This window comes from Emys orbicularis, chromosome 1 (genome assembly GCF_028017835.1).
Source record: "Emys orbicularis isolate rEmyOrb1 chromosome 1, rEmyOrb1.hap1, whole genome shotgun sequence".
Lineage (NCBI taxonomy): Eukaryota > Metazoa > Chordata > Testudines > Emydidae > Emys > Emys orbicularis.
Window position 1 is genome coordinate 93,862,028 of NC_088683.1, and position 19,261 is coordinate 93,881,288.

Sequence of the window (19,261 nt, forward strand, 5' to 3'; positions counted from 1 at the left end):
CACAGGAAAAACATCCCTCTGTTGCTTCCTTCCACATCCAGAGCCAATGCAGTGTCTATACCAACACAGCCCTGGAGGGATCCCATTTCCACTATGACCAGGGATTCGACAGATCCACCAATGGACTGACCCCACACCTCAGGGTCTTCTGAGACCTATATCTTCCCCAGAGGACATTTTTGCTCTCCCCTTTCATTCCTCCTCTCTGGCCTATCTCTGTTCAGGGACATAGAATAGCTTTCTCCTTTGAAGTAACTAAGGGTGCAGAGCTGTTCTCCCCTCACACCTGCAAGCCTTGGCACGCAACCATTGGTACTGTTGGTTCTGCTGGGAATCTAGGATCTGACCTTTTCTTCTGATGAGTTGGAAGTTCCTCAGGAGTCTCAGAGGTATCAGGCAGAGATGGTCCTGGACAGAAGCCCTAGAAGATTAGGTTTCATTCTCCTGCCAAGAATGATTTGCGAGAGACTGGTAATACTCTATGCCATGCAGCCCTCCCCAGCTGGTTGATCCCTCCTACTGGCACTATTGGGGCCCATGGGATCAGTACATGAGCTGTATTTGCCACCATGAACCAGCTCTGTTGGAGTATTCAGAGAAGGAAGGTAAACTGGATATGATGGTTCCAGGGACAATTTCATCATTTTCACTGGCTAAGGATCACCTGAGGTATGGCTTCCTTCCCATTACATTAATATCTATGGCAGGTGTAGGCAACCTATGGCACGCGTGCCGAAGGCGGCACGCGAGCTGATTTTCAGTGGCACTCACACTGCCCGGGGCCTGGCCACCAGTCCGGGGGGCTCTGCATTTTAATTTAATTTTAAATGAAGCTTCTTAAACATTTTAAAAACCTTATTTACTTTACATACAACAATAGTTTAGTTATATATTATAGACTTATAGAAAGAGACCTTCTAAAAGCGTTAAAATGTATTACTGGCATGCAAAACCTTAAATCAGAGTGAATAAATGAAGACTCGGCACACCACTTCTGAAAGGTTGCCGACCCCTGATTTATGGAAAATCCATCAAGACAGAGCTTAAATCATCCTTATTGCACCCAGCAGGCTGAGACAGTTCTGGTTTACAGACCTAATGAAGCTTTTGTCTCAACTGCCCATTAACACCTGCCCATTTCTAGATCGTCTAACACAGCACAAGGACACTTTCAGACAGACACCCCAATCTGGAACCACTGCAGCTCAGAGCCCCGTAGTTGGATGGGCATCAATGTAGAGCACTTATGTTCCAGAGTGGGGCAATCAACCCTTAACCAAAGCAGGAAAGACTCTACTAGAAGATGTTATTCAGCTAAATGGAGGAATTTCTCCTCTTGGGCTCAGCAAGGCCAGTTATCTCCAGAATCTGCTGGAATCCCTGCTGTCCTGGAATACCTATTTACCCTTAAGGCTTCAAGTCTCTCTTTGGGTTCATTTAGCAGCAATCAATGCTTTTCATCCTCCTGTTAATAATCGCACAATCTTCACTCATTCTGTCATAGCTACATTTTTAAAGGGGGTCCTTTGATCCTTTCAACCCCATGGGTGGAGTTTGTGTCCCAGTGGGACCCCAATTTTGTTCTTTCATCTCTCACCAGACCTTCCTTCGATCCTCTAGCAGGTGGAGGGTCTGCAGCTCCTCACAGCTGCCTGGCTGCGTGGCTCTTACCATGGCTGGGCAGCAGCTCTGAGGCCCCAGCCAGAGTCGGGTTGGGGTACGAGCCACGTGGGGAGCCGCGAATCATCCACACGCCTTGGGCAGGGGGCCCGCAGGGCAGATACACGGGCTGGGGGCTACTCTTGGCCCCCCCATCCTGGGCAGGTGGAGGGTCCATGGCTCCTGGCCCACTCCGGCTTCCGGCTTGGCCAAGGGCCCTGACCCCCCCACTTTTGGGAAGGCTCTGCTGAGGCTGTGCCCAGGGAACTTTTACTGCAAAAATTAGGTGATGAGTCAGCTAAGTGCCTGCAAGGTTAGGTGGCAGCCAAGTGGCAGTTATGTGGATCGCACTGGAGCCTAAACAGGGATTTAGGCATCCAAGTATCTTTGTGGATCTGGCCATTATAAAATGTCCATCATTTAAGTAACTCAAAGCATTTTGCAAATCAGTGTGAGAAAGGCATGAAAGAACTGTTTAAGAAATTGGTAAACAGAGGCAAAAAACAGTTGAGTGATTTTCCTAAAATCCCACAGCAAGTTGGTGGTAGTGCTGGGAAAACAACTCAGCAGTTGAGTCCCAATTTCCTGCTCCATTTGCTCCCCAAAAGGTTGATTTGGATCCACTAATCTTTCTGGTTCTCATGGAGACAGCTTACAAATATTCACCTAAGCTTGTCCTTTCTCTGGGGGATAACACTGCTCAATGCTTGTTCCTGCCCTAATAGCCCTCCTTATCTTGTTACCTGTTCAGTAGTTTGAATTGCTTTGGGGAATTAATGAAGTACTGGTAACAATTAAAGATGACATTGAAGAGGAAATAGCTAGCTGCTTAATAAGCAGTCTGTTCTGGTCTGAATGTGCCCAATTTTATTCTCATCTAGTTTCAAAAGCAGGATTGTGCCCGCTCACTACCTGCATAAGATCCCTCAAAGGGAAAACATCTATAATACAAATATATATTTTGTACAATGTGTTACTTACAGGCTTCAAGCAAGAATGTTAACAGCTTCTCTTTTAGAACTATTGCCTTTGTTTTCAGAAGTTCCCATTTTCAAGTGTTTGCTGAAAAGGATTCCTCATCAAGGATAACCCTCCTTATTCATGTTACAAATGGGTGTGGTGGCTGCTTAAAACAAAACTGTGACTCATGAAAGTTTTGTTTAAAGCTTGACTGTGAATATAAATAAGACACAATAACCTGGCTTCAACATTTCGAAGACAGATCTGCAACCTTAGACTGCCTCCAGATGTGCTGGTCTGATAGAACAGCTTTTTATATCAGTCAGGTATCCCCTTCAGGCAAACTTCTTTAAAGAAACAGTGCAAATAAACAAAACAGCATTTAAGACAAAACTCCAGGGGACACAATCCCTCCTGTCCCTGAAAATTACCTGGCATTTCTAAACTGCAAAATGACCAACCCTGACTCACTGTTTCTACCAATATGTAGGTAGACAGCTCAGCTGAATTTTAGCACCACAGTGGTCACAATCAGCATTTTACAGGCATGTGTTGCTCAATTTAAATGTCTCTTTCAGCTAGCCCAGCAGTTCTCAACAAGGAGTCTGGAGCTCCCTGGCTCAGGGGGACCATGAGCAGGTTTCAGGGGGTCCACCGAGCAGGGCCGGCATTAGACTCACGGTGGCCCAGGGCAGAAAGATGAAGCACCACCATCCAGGGCTGAAGCCTGGGTCCCTGAGCCTTGCCACCCAAGGCTGAAGCTGAAGCCTGAGCAACTTAGTTTTGCAGGGCCCCCTGTGGCACGGGTCCCTGGGCAATTGTCCTGCTTACTGCCCCATAACCCCGGCCCTGGCTTTTATATGCAGAAAAACAGTTGGTGAGGCACAAGCGGGCCATGGAGTTTTTACAACATGTTGGGAGGCCTCAGAAAGAAGGTTGAGAACCCCTGAGCTAGCCTGTTCACTGAAGGCTTTTTTTAAAAACAATGTTTATCTTCTATGTTTTCAGGTTAGTGGGGTCCTCTCTTCAAAATCTTTTCTGTATTTTTCTTCTATGTATTTCTTTTTGATTTTCCAAGTGATCTGTTCATAACCCCTCAAAAGGAAACAACAAGCACCTTAATTAGCAGGCCTGTTACATGTCTTCAGTGGTCTACAGTTCCCAGAAACAACAACCAAAAAAACCCCAACCCAACCTGTCATCACTTTTTACCATAGAGAGTTGTTTTGGTCTCCTGGAACTTATCCTTCATCAATGGGAGAAATCCAACAGCAAAGGTGCTACTTCTGTCACAGGCTTACTGTTTACCAGCGGGTTTGCCTCATATTTTGGGTGTTCCAAGTCCATCAATGTGCAGTGCCTTCCCTGACTTCAGCAAAATGAAGCAGCTAAACATAAATACACTTCTAAAGGTAAAATGTGTTCTATAGCTACAGTACCTGTCTATGTATGAAAACTGCTGTTACTTGCAAAACTCCTCGTTGGTCACTGAAGATTTGAGCTCTAACCAGAAGCTGCCAAGTGGCTTCTGACCTTAGCCCAATGAGCTATAGGTCCAAACTTCCTCCTTCAAACAGTAAGGCTGTGACCAGATTACAGAATGCAAAACCTTGTATGGAGGAGAGGGCTATGTTTCACAGCCACTGCCCTGAAATAGTGATTTTATTTGGACCAATACCCTCATTAAGTATATCTTTATTATACATGGCTAAATGCAGGTTTTCTGCACGTCCTCACTGTCGGGTATCTCTGCATCTATCTAGAATCCTTCTGAATTATTTTACTTCACCTTCATCAAAGAAATACCAGACAACTTTACATATTCATCTCAAAATTACTGTTCTTCTGAGGGCTGGTAAACTCTCTTCCTTCCTTATAATTTAACAGATGCCTCCTTCAAGAAGAGAACTTCAAACTCCCTCCAGAAGGCTTGCTCACTGCATTGGGTATTTCAGTCTCTAAGTCTTATGCAGACAGGAAACCTTCAAAATAAAGAAGCAAAAAAGGGAATCTGTATTCTGTACTGGATCACTTAAACGTTGGTCTGAATGGTTGCATCCTGAGGAGAAAAAAAATAAATGGTCATGACATGTACATTTACTACACTTGTCTTTTATAGTTTATGACCCCACAATGAATGTTTATCTTGAAACTTGCAAAGATAATGTATCCCGCAACAGGACTTTGACTCCAAAGAATAGAGTGGATGACAAAGCAGAAAACTCATAACTCACTTTGAGAGAGGCTTCTGATTCCTCTTTCCAAACTACTTTGTTGTATGGTAAACCGCCAGAATATCCTGCTGGTGCATTCAAACAAATCTCTAAAGACCAACAACAGCAAAAATGTTTGAATTGCCTTAAAGAATTGTGTTCTGTTTATATTTCATGCAACAACTGATTCCAGTGACCACTCTTATTGCATCTGCTGCCATGTGTCTTCTTTTCAATCTCTGATCTAGATATACTATCCCCCAGCACTTCTGGGCTCTCTGATGATGCAATATTCTTAGGAAATTCTCTGGATAAATCCATTAATGAAACTATTAATCTGAAAAACCTTCAGACAATCTGAAAGACAAGAGAAGAACTTTCACTGTAGGCTTATACATAAGGCTTCTGGCTTTAAGTTTGCACCATAAAACAATCCAGATTAAAAAAGAAATTGGTTTTTATCCAATAAACTCTGGAAATGGTGCACTATGGAGGTGTGATTTCTAACGTGCACTAATGTGTTGCACATTAATTGGTCTACATCGACCCTGCTGGTATGCACTAAAGCACTACATTAAAGCACACTAGGGAACATCTCAAAGAGATTACTCATTACAGTATATGATACTGAAATAAGTAATAATATACATTACTCATTACCATATGTATAAAAAGAGCTCCACAAAACCCCAATTTTTGGACATCTATATAAAACTCAAAAATTGCTAAAAAATAAATCCTGAAAAATGAAATGACTAAACCCCCCAAAACAGAAGTCCTATTTATACAAAAAGAGACCACTCTCCTTATCAGATAAGTTGACTTGTTCTTGGTAACTTCAATTTAAATCCAAAGAAAGATCCAGACCTAAGATTACAATTATCTAGTGCCAAAGGAATAAGGAAATATGTTGCTGCAATCTCACAATTTAAATTAGACATATACAACAAATAACAGTAAGCTTATCATGTAACGCAAGTCAAGAGGAGGAAAAATACAACCATGAAGACTGTGGCATAGGTGCTGACTCTGTGGGTGCTCCAGCGCCGGAGCACCAACGGAAAAAAACAAGTGGGTGCTCAGCACCCACTGGCAGCCCCACCGATCAGCTACTTCCCTTTCCCCGCAGTGCCTCCCGCCTACCGGCAGGCCCTGCTGATCAACTCCTCCCCCATCTCTCCCAGGACCTCCCGCCTGCTGGTGATCAGCTGTTCAGCAGCATGCAGGAGACACTGGGGGAGGAGCAGGGGCAGGAAGAGGCAGGGTGGGGGTGGGGCTTGGGGAAGGGGCAGAGCAGGGGCAGGGTGGGGGTGGGGGTCGAGCACCACCTGGGAACTCAGGAAGTCGGTGCCTCTGCCTGCCAGAACCTTGCAGGCACTATTTCCTGTTTTCTCCTGTCAAAGAAACAAACATTCAGACACTGTACGCAAAATCTGGCCAGGGTGTGTATGCAAATATGACTCTTTATACCCAACCTCCACACTGAACGCAAATTCAAGGTAGTTTTCCAGCTACTATGTATTGATTAAAAATTTGAGCTGGTCTACATTTATCATTTCTCTGAATGTAGATAGCCAGTTTACCAGTGATTTCTCTGCCTTCCGACCAACAACTTAGTTTTACAGTAGGTAGCCTCCTAAGGGTTGTCTTCAAATTTGCAATACAAGTTGTGCCCATGCTCAACCTAGAGGATAGTATCCATGTGTTCCTTTTTCTAAATAAAAACAATCTTCTGTTGGCTCTCACATCCTTGTCAAATTGAAAAGAAGTATTCAGCAAAAGGGGTTCACAGCAGCTGGCTCAAAGTTCCATGGATCCCACACAAGACCGGTTACCTGAGCACCAAGTTCCTCCCTCAATAAGCTTCAGTGAAATATGGAGTTTAATCTCACAGAACCTAACCTAGCCCTAAAATTTCAATCTGGCAGGGTCAGTAAATCTTGATTTGATGGTTTCCTATGCCTGTCCAGCGAGTAGAGCAGGGATTCTCAAACTTCATTGCACAGTGCCCCCCTGCTGAGAACAATAATTGCTACACAACCCCTGGAGGGGGGACCAAAGCCTGAGCCCACCCAAGCCGTGCCATTCCGGGACGGGGGGCCAAAACCAAAGCCCCACCCCTCTTGTGGGGGAGGGAGGGGGAAGGAGAAAGAGTCGAATCCCAAGGGCTTCAGCCCCAGGCGGGAGGCCTGTTACTTGAGGGCCCCCCCACACATACTCAGGGCTCAAGCCCTTGGGCTTCGGCCCCAGGCAGTGGGGCTCAGGCTTCAGTCCTGGGCCCCAGCAAGGCTAATGCCAGCCCTTGCCAACCCCATTAAAATGGGGTTGTGACCCACTTTGGGGTCCCGACCCACAGTTTGGGAACCACTGGAATAGAGCAATGCCATTTGACCCCATCAGATACAAGTTTCAAGAAAACAATAGAGGAAAAGTGATTTTACAAATCATATGTTTTATTCATTATGGTGCCGGAGTCCAAACACAACTTGCTTTTATGAAAACCTGGATGAAAGCTGCAAGTTTTCAGGGCTGAGAAGTCCTCTTGGATAGCAACACTTGCCAAAGACTGCCAGGCTTCAAAGGGAAATCCTACATTTCTCAGAGTTACAGTCCATCAGCAGTGTTTTTCCTATTGCTTCTTTCTACTCAGAAACAAAGCAATAGCTTACACTTTCAAGTAAAAAAGTATGATTTGCACTATCTTTGCCCAGGCTATTTGAATTCAGATGAGAGAAAAAACAGTGGCTAATCTATGCAACTGAAAGACTATGAGGTGGGCTGAGCAGGAGGACAAGGGAAACTGAGAACTAAGTTCATCCTCCACAACATCTTCAAAACATAGGACAAGCCACCCTGGCCCCATTTATCCAGAATAAGAACACATCCTATGTTGTTCAACCCTGAAAAAGTGTATGGCTGACTGCCTCTTAAAAATCTACATTTTAGACTCTTACTCCCCTTTCTCGGATTGCTAACATGGCAAACTTTTAAAAGTTATTCTTAGTATAACTCCGTACCTATCTCCTGGGCCCTGGCTTTCCCTTTCTAGGATATGTCTATATCTAAGTGATGGTGACAATGAAGCTTCAAAAAGTTCTTGGCAGGAATTGTATGGACACAAGATATTTTCATGCTTTGTTCCCTGTTAGTGATTTGAAAGGATTTGTGGGATTTAGCTTGTTTTTGTTTTGGCATACTTGTATGTCCCCACCAGGGCTGTCAGGATTTCCCCCCCCCCCCCCCTCCCTGTAATAAGTGACTCTCTCTTTTCCTTGCTTTATTTCCATACTATCCCATGCTCTTGCTTACCCCCTTATACCAGCAGAGCTCAACGGCTATCAGGATCACAGAAATACAAAGCTGCAGGAAACCTTGAGAGGTCATCCACTCCATCCCAACACACTGAGGCAAGACCAATTATGCCTAGACCATCCCTGACAGATGTTTGTCTAACCTGTTCTTAAAAACCTCCAATAATGGGGATTCTACAACCTCCCTTGATAAGCTAGTCCAGTACTTAACTATCCTTATAGTTAGAATGTTTTTCCTAATATCTAAAATAAGGGTCCCATGCTGCAGGCTAAGCACATTAATTCTTGCCCTACCTTCAGTGGACATGGAGAATAATTGATCACCATCTTCTCTATAATAGCCCTTAACATATTTGAAGACTTATCAGGTTCCCGCCCCCCAGTCTTCATTTCTCAAGACTAAACATATCCCATTTTTTAAACCTTTCCTCATAGGTCAAGAGTTTTATCTTTTTTGTTGCTCTCCTCTGGACTCTCTCCAGTTTGTCTACAACTTTTCTAAAGTGTGGTACCCCAAACTGGACACAATCCTCCATCTGGGCCATCACCAATGCCACATAAAGTGGAACAATTACCTCCCATGTTTTACATACAACAGTCCTCTTAATACACAAGATATAGAATATTTGCTTTTTCTGAAACTGCATCACATTGTTACTCATAATCAATTTATGATCCACTATAACTATGAGATTTCCTGCAGTGTTGCTGCTTACCCAATTATTTCCCATTTTGTATTTGTGCATTTTGATTTTTTCCTTCCTAAGTGTAGAACTTTGCACTTGTCTTTACTGAATTTTATCTTGTTGATTTCCGATCAATTCCCCAATATATCCAGGTCCTTTTGAATTCTAATTCTGTCCTCCAAAGTGCTTTGAACCCTTCCCAGTTCGGTGTCATTTGAAAATTTTATAAGCATACTTTCCACTCCATCATCTCAGTCGTTAATAAACATATTGATTAGTTCTAGACACAGGACAAACTCCTGTGGAATCCTAGTAGATATGTCGCTCCAGTTTGACAGCAAACCACTGATAACTACTCTGAGTACAGTTTTGCAAGCAATTTTGCACCCAATTTATAGTAATTTCATGTAGATCACATTTTCTTAGTTTGTTTATTAGAATGTCATGTAGGATTGTGTCAAAAGCCTTACTAAAATCAAAATATATTTACACATAGTACTCCTCCCCCCCCCCCATCCACTAGGCAAATAACCCTGTCAAAGAAGGAAATTAAGTAGGTTTGGCATGATTTGTTCTCAATAAATCCATGTTAACTAGTATTTATCAAAATTATAAATTAATCAATTTGTTCCAGTATCTTTCTGAGTATCAAAGACAGGCTGACTGGTTTATAATTCCCTGGGTTCTCTTTGGTCCTTTTTTAAATATAGGTACTTTGTTTGCTCTTCCCCAGTCCTCTAGCCTCTCATGCATGCTCCATGAATTTTCATAGATTCCAAGGCCAGAAGGGAACATTGTGATAATCTTGTCTGCCCTCGTGTATAACACAGGCCATAGAACTTCCCCAAAATAATTCCTAGAACAGATCTTTTAGAAAAAATCCAATCTTGATTTTAAAATTGCCAGTGATGGAGAATCCATCATGAACCTTGGTAAATTGTTCCAATGGTTAATTACTCTGTTAAAAAAATGTCCTGTCTGAATTTGGCTGGCTTCAACTTCCAGCCATTGGATCTTGTTATATCTTTCTCTGCAAGATGGAAGAGCCCATTATTAAAAATTTGTTCCTCATGCAAGGAGATTTTAGCACTGGCACTATGAGACTGCTAGTACTCAAACTGAAGTACCCCAGGGTCACATAGCTTTTTTCCTACTCACTATCTAGAGGTGCATCAGGAGCTAGTCATCTTATTCCCTAGTGTTAACTGGTAGTCTGTAGCAGGCACCATTGTGTGCTTTATCTGTTTGGACATCAAGCCACAAGCATTTAAGATAATGTTCTTTAAAGTTATCAGTTATCAGAACCAGGCAATGCCCTGACAGAGTGCCACTCCTGTTCCCCTTTTGCCCACTTGATCCCTAAATAGGTAATAGTCATTGATTTTTATCATTCCAGTTGTGCAATTCATACCATCAAGTTTCAGTAATATTAACTATCTCAAACTTACGCTCATAAATGAGGAATTCCAAGTCTATTTATTTTACCCAGGATCCTGGCATTGGTATATAGCCAACGAAAGAATTTATTTTCTTCATGCCCTTTGGTTCCTTGATTAATGTTCTCAACATTGTGATTCTGTGCTAAATAAGTGGGCATATCTTCCCTCTTTTTACCCTCCCCTTTTGTTATTAGTTTACAAAAGGGGAGGACAAAAAGGAGAAAGATATGAGTACTCATTCAGTTCTTGAAGGTAACTCATGGTTCCAAAATTGCTTCACATAGTTCCTTAAGTAAATCTGAGGTGGATTTCAAAAGGGCCAGACCATCTGAATACATCTAATTTATCATAATATTTTAATCTGTTATTTCCCTCTTCTGGCTTGTGTTCCTTTTGTCTTATTGTTAACATTGTGTTAAACATCTAGTCATAACCTTTTTAGTGAAGACTGGGGAAAAAAAGGTATTAAACACATCAGCCTTCTTGGTGATGGTGTCATCCATTATTCACTCACCTCTCCAGTGAAGTAAAGGCCTTACACTTTCCTTCCTCTTTCTCCTACTGTATTTTAGACTCACTTCTTATTGCCTTTTATGGCCCTTGCTAGCTGTAACTCTGTGCTGTGCCTTTCTGATTTTATCACTACATCCATGTGCTAGTCTTTTGTACTCCTGGCAATCTGTCCATGTTTCCACTTTTTGTAAGATTCTTTTTTGATTTTCCGGTTATTAAAGAGCTCCTGCTGCAGCCATATTGGTCTCATTCTCTCCTGTCTTTCCTCTACAGGGGGATACTTTCCTGTTTTGCCTTCAAAGATGACAGCTGAGCCCCCCTGGCTGGTTTGCGCCACGGGTAGGACTGGGCCCGGCACTCCTAGAGCAGGAGAAGGATTTTACTAAACCAAAATGTGCAGTCCCCAACGGGACCGGGGCTCGCTGGGAGACCTCTGCTGGTGGCGCCGTGAGGAAGGCCCAATCCGGGCAGCTGAGTGAAGCGGGTCAGGACTCAGGAGCCAGCCCCTCCCCAACCGCGTCACACGCACCCGCACCGGACGGGCCCAGCCGCTGGGGTGGGCCCCGCTGCTCCCTGGGGAAGGGGGATGAGGGGACGCCTCTGGCGGCGTGCCCGGCAGCTGGGCCCTGCGTTTCGCGCTGCAGCCCCGCCATGGGGGTCACGGTGCGGCCCAGGTCCGTGCCCCACGCAGGCCTCGCGGCGAGACACCCCCACTGTCCAGCTTGGCTCTGTGCAAAACCCCCATGCCGTGACCTCCGCACTCGTGGCCCTTTAAGAGCCTTACCGCAGGCAGCGTGCATATTTCCAAGGCAACTGTGGGCGGGAGCAGGCGTCAGCAGCGGGTGGGCGCTGGGGCTGCCGTGACGTAGCAGTCGATGAGCAATAACAGCGACGTGGGGCGGTTCGCCCGTGGCCCACGTCGTCTTGCGCATGCGCGACCTAGCGGCCTGCTTCTATTTATGTGGGGGGGCTCCAAAATGGCGGCGGTAGCAGCGAGGAGAACGTAGGGGGCAGCTCCGATCGGGTGGGGAGGGAGGGAGAGGGAGGAGGAGCCGGCGGGGGAGTGTCGCCGTGCGGGTGAGGCGGGGGGCCGGTGAGCGGGGGGGGGGGGTCGGAGGATGGCGGAGCCGCGCCGGGTGCCGTTCATTAGTCTGGCACCCGTGAGGCGACGCGAGGGCGAGAGCCCGTCCCTGGAGCGCGAGCCCGGGGGCCGCGAGCCGGAGCCGGAGCAGCCGCTATTGCTAGGGCGCGAGGTGGTGCCGCCGCCCGACCAACAGCATGAGCTTTCCCGGCCGGAGCCACAGGCTCAGCTGCCGCGCGAGACCAGCCCCCGGCCGGAACCGCCGCGTGAGACCAGCCGGCCTGAGCAGCAGCGCGAGCCCCCCCGGCCGGAGCCGCCGCCGGCGCAACAGCAACAGCGCGAGAGCAGCCGGCAGGAGCCGCCGCCGCCGCAGGAGGCACCACCGCCACGCCAGACGGTCCGCCTGGAGGTGGTGCTGAAGGACCCAACCGAGGAGAGCTGCGTGGAGTTCAGCTACCCCGAGCTGCTGCTGTGCGGGGAGCCGCGGGTACGGGACCCCAACTCCTCCCCGGGGAGCTGCGCACAGCGCCCGCCCCACAGACGCCCTCGGAGCGGGGCCTGCTCCCTCTCCCTGTCTGGCTCACAGCCGGCCGCGCCCGCAGCCTCTCGGCTCCGGCGGCGCAGATAAGGCGCTTGTTACTGAGCGACTTTTAGACGGGGGTGGGCTCCGCCGGAGTTGGATCGGGCAGCGCGCTGCTGAGGAGCCCAGTTGCCCTGCTCCTCTGCCGTGTGCCCTGTGCGGAGGACGGGGCTCCATCTCCGCACTTGCTGGCTGGTGTCTCAAGTACAAGTCCCCTCCTTAGGCTCCAATATGCTGCCCCAGTGCGTGGGGGAAGCCTTGCTATTATTACGTGCCTCTCCCAGGTCTTTCTCCCCTGTGAGCTGGTCAAGTGTTGCCTTTCCTGCTGTTATAAGCTCTGCCAAACAGCTGCAGAGTGAAACTGACAGCTCCTGTCAGGTCACAGTTGTCTGCAAGGTTTTCATCAGCAGGATGAAACTGAGTCAGAGCTGTGTGAAGTTCTTGGCTTGGCAAAAGTACAGTGTTAGCAGTAGCAGTGCTGGAGCCATGCGTCTGTAGACTCGGGTTTATTGGGAATGTTAGAACTGCTGAAAACTTCACTTAATGAGGAAAAAACCCTGAATTCTGGGGGGGAGGGGTCAAAACTGGTGGGGTAGACCCCAGAACTCCCCAAGAAAAGCTACTCATTTGGCACTGGTGAGTGGATTACAAAAAAAGCTTGTGGATACAACTTCATGGGAAATAGGCAGCACCTGCTGCTCATCAGAGACCAGCATGTGGAGCAATGCTAAAGTAGATACTCTAGGCCTATCCTATTCTTTTCAGTTCTTGAGTGTTGAATGCTGCCCATCACCATAATATCTGAGCATTTTTTTTGTATAATATGCTGGCAGTAGTGAAGTCGCTAGAGGACTCGTAATTGTTGCTTTTCTTTCTTTTAGTATATAGAAAATTCTCGGGTATGTTTTCTCTTTTTTGGAGGGGGGGTGAGGAAAGGGGGTAGCTGACATCTTTCTGGTTATGGTGGATATATTGATTACAAAAGGCTTAAATGCCATTGTCCGTAGCACCACTAGACTTGAACATCCAGAGCATTGAGTAGATAAGCCCCGGGCTCTCATTCAAAGCCTTTCAAGAAGGTGGTACTACAACCTTATATTCTACCCTCTTTGACCTTTTCCTCTGGAAGGAATAGCATCACTTTATCCTTGAAATATAGAGGGATTACAGAAAATCAACAACTTCACTCCTAATTATTTCTTTGGGATCTACTTCCCATAGTGAGATCCCTTCCTACAGCTACTTTGAGCATATAGTGCCAGTTCAGGCTACTTAAATGGCTGGTCTGCACATTGGTGGAAACCTGTATATTGCATATGGGGCTGTATGGAATATTACAGTACCAAATTTGTTCACTGTTCCTGTAAGAACATTAAGGAGTGTTAGGAGAGGGGGTTGGAAGTTGATGTTAAATGTTCAGAGGTTTTGTGTTTGTGGAGGTTGACTTCTTCCCAACTTTTCTTTAGTCCAGTTTTCCCTGATGGTCTTAATATATTTAATTCTGGTAACATATAATATTCATATTTGGCTGGTAGGTAATAATCTGATATACTTCATTTCCACATCTCTTTTCCCCTCTTTGAAAGCAAGAGAACATGAAATATGAGTTTTGACCATTGTTAGTGGTTGTGCTGACAACGGCCTTGCCTACACTAAAACAGTCGTATTGCTTTAACTATGCAGTATAGTTAAAGTGTAAACTTCTGCTCGTATGCATATGGATATACTGGTTTTTAAAGGTGCTTACATCAGTATAGCTATTCCTCTAAGGGAATGGGAATAAGCTATACTAGTCTGAATCCACCCTGGGGTAGTACTGGTATACCTATACTCGTTTAAAAAAAACATGCCCCCTCAGTGATCGTTATACCAGTACAACTTTCACATATAGACCAGTTAAAAAAATATTGGCAGGTTAGTGGATTTTAGTACCACTGGGATGAGAAGGAACATGTTTCACGTTAGGTATTGGAAAAGACAAGAATTATACATGCTCTCATGTTTATCAATTCCCTGCAGAGTCCTACTTTATAATAACAGGTCATGATGTCTTCTCTCCCCTGAACAGTGTGAAACCATCAAATGGTGAGATTTTTTTCCATAAAGAACCTCCATCCTTTTGAAGTGGTCCTTTGAGTTTTCATTCCTCCCTTCCTCTTTTGAAATTGTTGAACAGTAGAGGTTTAAAAAAGAAGTGTTAAGGTAAAGACAGGAGTGAAAGTCTACTCCATTAAATGAGGATAACAAGAAAGGGAGAAAACACTTAATCCAGCCATATTATAAAGGCACAATTGTGACTCCGTAGCTACTAGTATTGAATTTTTCACTGAAAGCAGGGAGATATGAGACGAGAGGGTAGCCCTGCAAGATACAGGGGCCATAGGCCTTGGGGTGGTGATAATCTCTTTTGGGCCTGCTGTTTTTCAGTCTGATACTTCCCACTTTTCTGGATATGTTACAGATGCAATTTTTCAGAGCAAACTAAAATAACAGGGAAATGGCTTTCATGGTGTTTAAATGAGAGCCAAGTTTAAATGAGAACTGATGACATTTGTCGTGTAGAAGAACCACACTAACGTTTTGCCAGTTAATGCAGTGAGGAAAATATCCTTATTAAATGAGCCTTAAGAACTAACACTCTTATCCTTTATGGCTCTTTCAATAGAATCTCTTTGGGCCTATTTCTTCCTTTCCAGCAGAGATTGAAATTGTTATTGGCACTGTTGGCTTTTTTTTTTTAAAGTAGTTTTAGCTTTTAGAATTTAGCATAATTTTTAGCAATACACCTCTACCTCGATATAATGCTGTCCTCGGGAGCCAAAAAATCTTACCGCGTTATAGGTGAAACCGCGTTATATTGAACTTGCTTTGATCCACCGGAGTGTGCAGCCCCGCCCCCCGGAGCACTGCTTTACCGCATTATATCCGAATTTGTGTTATATCGGGTCGCGTTATATCAAGGTAGAGGTGTATATCAGATTTTAAAATAAGGTCTTTATATAAACTTGTTGAGTTTTACACATTACTATTGCACAAAAGAAGATTCGTTTTTGAAAGCTTTTGTTTGCTCCCAACTTGCTTATAAGGAGTTGCTGAACAGTTTGGTGTTGTGTAACAAGATAGGGAGTATACCTTTCCATCTTACAGTCTGATAGAACTGGAATAGCCCGAGAGGAATCCCCAAGAGACAGATGATTACTGCAAGAAGTGGAAGGGCATTTCACAGTTTTGTCATACATATTTCCAAAGGAAGTTATATAACTTTTAAATGTCATTATAATAATTGACCCCTTGTTGGCAGACTCAGTGAAGAGCCCAAAAATTTAATGGCCATGAAGAATGAATTCCTCTTTCCAGCCTAAAGATGGGTTTCCCACCCCAAGTCAGAAACAGATGGCGGGTTTACATGGAAGAAATTTATGCTGTCCTTGCTCTGTTTTTCCTCTGGATAGATGGAGAAATTCATTTGTCAAGGCTTTTAGTTTAGTGCTGACAAGATGTGCTCTACTAACTCTTAAGTATGAAAGATTGTGGCATGTGATTAGCAGGATGTCTTGGTAAGTTGCAGTAGTAATAGTTGTCCTTAAATGTTAAGAAGCCTGGGTATTAACTAACAAAAGTGATATTACAATCTAGTGTGGCTTTTAGGGTCCCAACAGGAGGAAGATTAACCTAGAAATAAAGGGCTGATGTATGCCAGTGTAAGATTGTGCTTGTTAAGTTGTTACCTCTGCTGCCAATGTTTTGTCTTCATGTAACATTTAAAGTATAAGATATATTCTCTAACTTAAGTATAGACCAGGATTTTTCCATTTAGGAATGAAAGTGACCAAGGGGTTAAGTTTAGTTAATCCTGCAGTAAATTTTAGATACCATTACAGAATTTCTTAGATAAGTAATTTCTTCTACCCCTTCTCTAAGCACTTGGTTCAAAAGCCCTCTGAACTTTAGAAATGTGGGCCTTGCAGACCCACTTCACTGTGGCCCCATCACACTGAATTAGAGAATAGTTCACAATCCTTCGTTGGGCTAGAATTGCAACTAGTTGGTCCTAGGTTGGTCTTCCATGTCCTAATTAGAGTAGGCACTTATCTTTCTGTAAGTTTAGAATGTCACTAATTTTCTTATCCTGAAGTGCTAAAGTAAAACTAGAATAGAAAGGCCAGGCTCAGCAAAATTAGTTGGCATCCATTAAGGACTGCATTAGCCTGAAAAAACATTCTGTGGACCATTTTAGTATTTTTTGTTACAACTCCCCTATTCTATAGATGAAATCTTGTCTGAGGAAAGTAATCCTGCTTCCTTTGCTACCCCTTACTCCCGAACAAAAATCCTTATGTTCTTGTCTACAGGTCCCCCCTCGTCCCCCTGCCAGTCCTTACGTCAGTTTATCCATAGCTGGGTGAATATGGCTTTTTTGAAACCAGTACCTCTTTCCTGTTTATTTGTACAGTGAGGTCATAATCTCTAGTCTGCATCATCCCTATGGCTGCCATAGCAGCAGATGCGGACAGTATGTACTGTGACTCCTCCTGGCTCCTTCAAACAATAAGGAGATGGTGAGAGAATGCAAAGGGAATTACCCTCTTTTCCATTTTGGCTACGCTTTATTGAGCGTCATAGTTCTTTTGCATTGCTTCCATGCTGAAAACATACCAAATTCATCTTTTTTCATCACAAAATATCACATCCAAATGGTGTTGATAAACAATAAGAGAGTACATTTAGTTGGAGGTAATTCTTCCTTTTGTTGCTCCTCAAACAGCAGTTCTCCCATGTCTGCCAAATGCTGAGGCTTGCCAGGTAGGATAACTACTTGGGCAAATGGGTATACTGTACCTTGGAATATGCCTGATTTCAGATATGCCAGCAAAAGAGTTATGAACTGAAATATAAGATAGATGAGTAAAAGGGCAATTGTGTAGCTCTGACTGATCTGAATAGTTCTAACTCCTTTTTAATAGCTATTGGAAACAGAAAAGTTCCTCTGTATATTTAAAAAAAAAATTTTTTTTTTTTGCAAAGTGAATTCTAACTACTTAGGCTATTAGAACACAATTTGATATTAAATAAGGCTTCATTTCATCATGTCTTTCTGTGAAACAGAATGAATGTGTAATTTCCACCTCTCTTCTCTCAGAAGAAACCTACCCACTCAGAAGATCCATTTAATGATGAACAACGTGAGCGGTATGAGGTGGAAACGCTGGCCAAGAAATTTGAGGCAAAATATGTGAGTATTTTAGCAGAGCTACTGTAACATCCCATTTTTTAGTAATAACATTGGTTGCTAACATTTTCAGGGTTTTTTTGGGTATGGTTGCTACTCTGACTTCGCAGCTGCTTCTTATACCTATATCAGTCAAGTTTCTCATCTTATTTAATTTGCTCAGTTTGTAATGGACACACTTTCTGTCTGATAAGGCTATACTAATGAAAAAAACTCAACTAGATATTATCTGTGCCTTGGAACATATTCTTAGGTGAGTTCCCTAAGCAAATATCTGCACCTGTTATACAGTGGTTTGTACTCATGATAGATCTCTCAAGGGAAGAAGTCAGTTGCACTTCTTCAGTACTGGATGGGAAATCTCAGAGGAAAAACGTATGTGCTGCAGAATACAAGGATGGTGACAATAGATGGTACTCTTCTCTCTATATTTGTACCAGTGATGCAGACCGCTCTGCAAGAGGATTCTTTTCCCCACGCTACCATCACAGTCCACTTCTAGTCTTCAGATGTGTCCGTCATTATTTAAAACCCAAAAAAACCCAAAAATTCGGATGGTGCAGTTTTTTGGATGAAAGATAAAAATGTAGGTACTGACCACTGTGGTTATCGTGATTAAGACCATGATTTTGCCACAGGTATTTGTATTAAAAGTCACTGACAGGATGCGGGCAATAAACAGTAAATCACAGAAATGTACACATACTAGTTCAGTTTTCATTAAATCAATACAGAAGCTTTTAAATTGCCTGTTAAACCTTATATAATTTTGACAAGATCTACTGACAAGATTAATTGTTAGAGGGTTCAAATGGTCATTTACTAACAGAGCTTTCCATGATTCTGAAAGCCGAAGCTTGTATCCTGCCGCTCTGGGCTGAAGCCAAAGCCTGAGCCCCGCTGCCTATAACTTAGCTTGTTACCCAGTAATGCCCTGCTTGTTACTCACTAACGTTGGCCTCAGCAACAACAGTGCACAAAACGCTATTTTCAACACTTGTACTGCAGATGTTAAAGGAAATAAGTGATTTCTCCTCCAATCTAATGCTTTTTAATGGAATTTTCAAGAACCCTAGACATCTCTTAAAATCACCAAATCCGTGACCTCTGTGACAGAATCGTAGCCTTACTGATGATCTTTTTTCCTAACACTAGTTGTGTAAGCCCTATTTGATACGATATTCTCTTTTTTTCCTGAATTGTTGTGTAGTAGTATTGGGCACTGTTAAATAGTTGGTACATTCTACCTCAAATGTAGATGCAGCAAGATAGAGCCATACTTGTTTTGGGATGCCTCTATTGGAAAGTATAATAGAAATTTCAGTCTTTAATGAGTTTTATCCGGCAGCTGCCACATCACAATAAACTTGCAGGCTGCTGGGGACAAGCACTAAAATAGTACTGAGAGTAATTTGAACAACACTGTGTAGTAATGTAAACAAGCCAGGGTGGATAAAAATCAGTGATTTTTTTTTTTTTTTAAGATTTTAAAAATTTAAATCAAAATAATTTTTTCTTTTTAAATAGGTTGTCATAATTTCACATATGTAAAGGCCTAAATTTACTATAATCTATTAAAATCACTTAAA

The 19,261-nt window shown here is 43.7% G+C and overlaps 1 protein-coding gene across 1 annotated transcript in view; it reads left to right on the top strand.

The window, feature by feature from the left end:
- Positions 1-11,899: 11,899 nt before the first annotated feature.
- Positions 11,900-19,261, top strand: part of UBN2 (ubinuclein 2) — a 102,412-nt gene continuing 95,050 nt past the window's right edge. Inside the window, exons 1-2 of the mRNA XM_065415717.1 lie at positions 11,900-12,349; positions 17,583-17,675. Coding sequence (XP_065271789.1) covers positions 11,900-12,349; positions 17,583-17,675 — 543 coding nt within the window. The remainder of the gene's footprint in view (positions 12,350-17,582; positions 17,676-19,261) is intronic.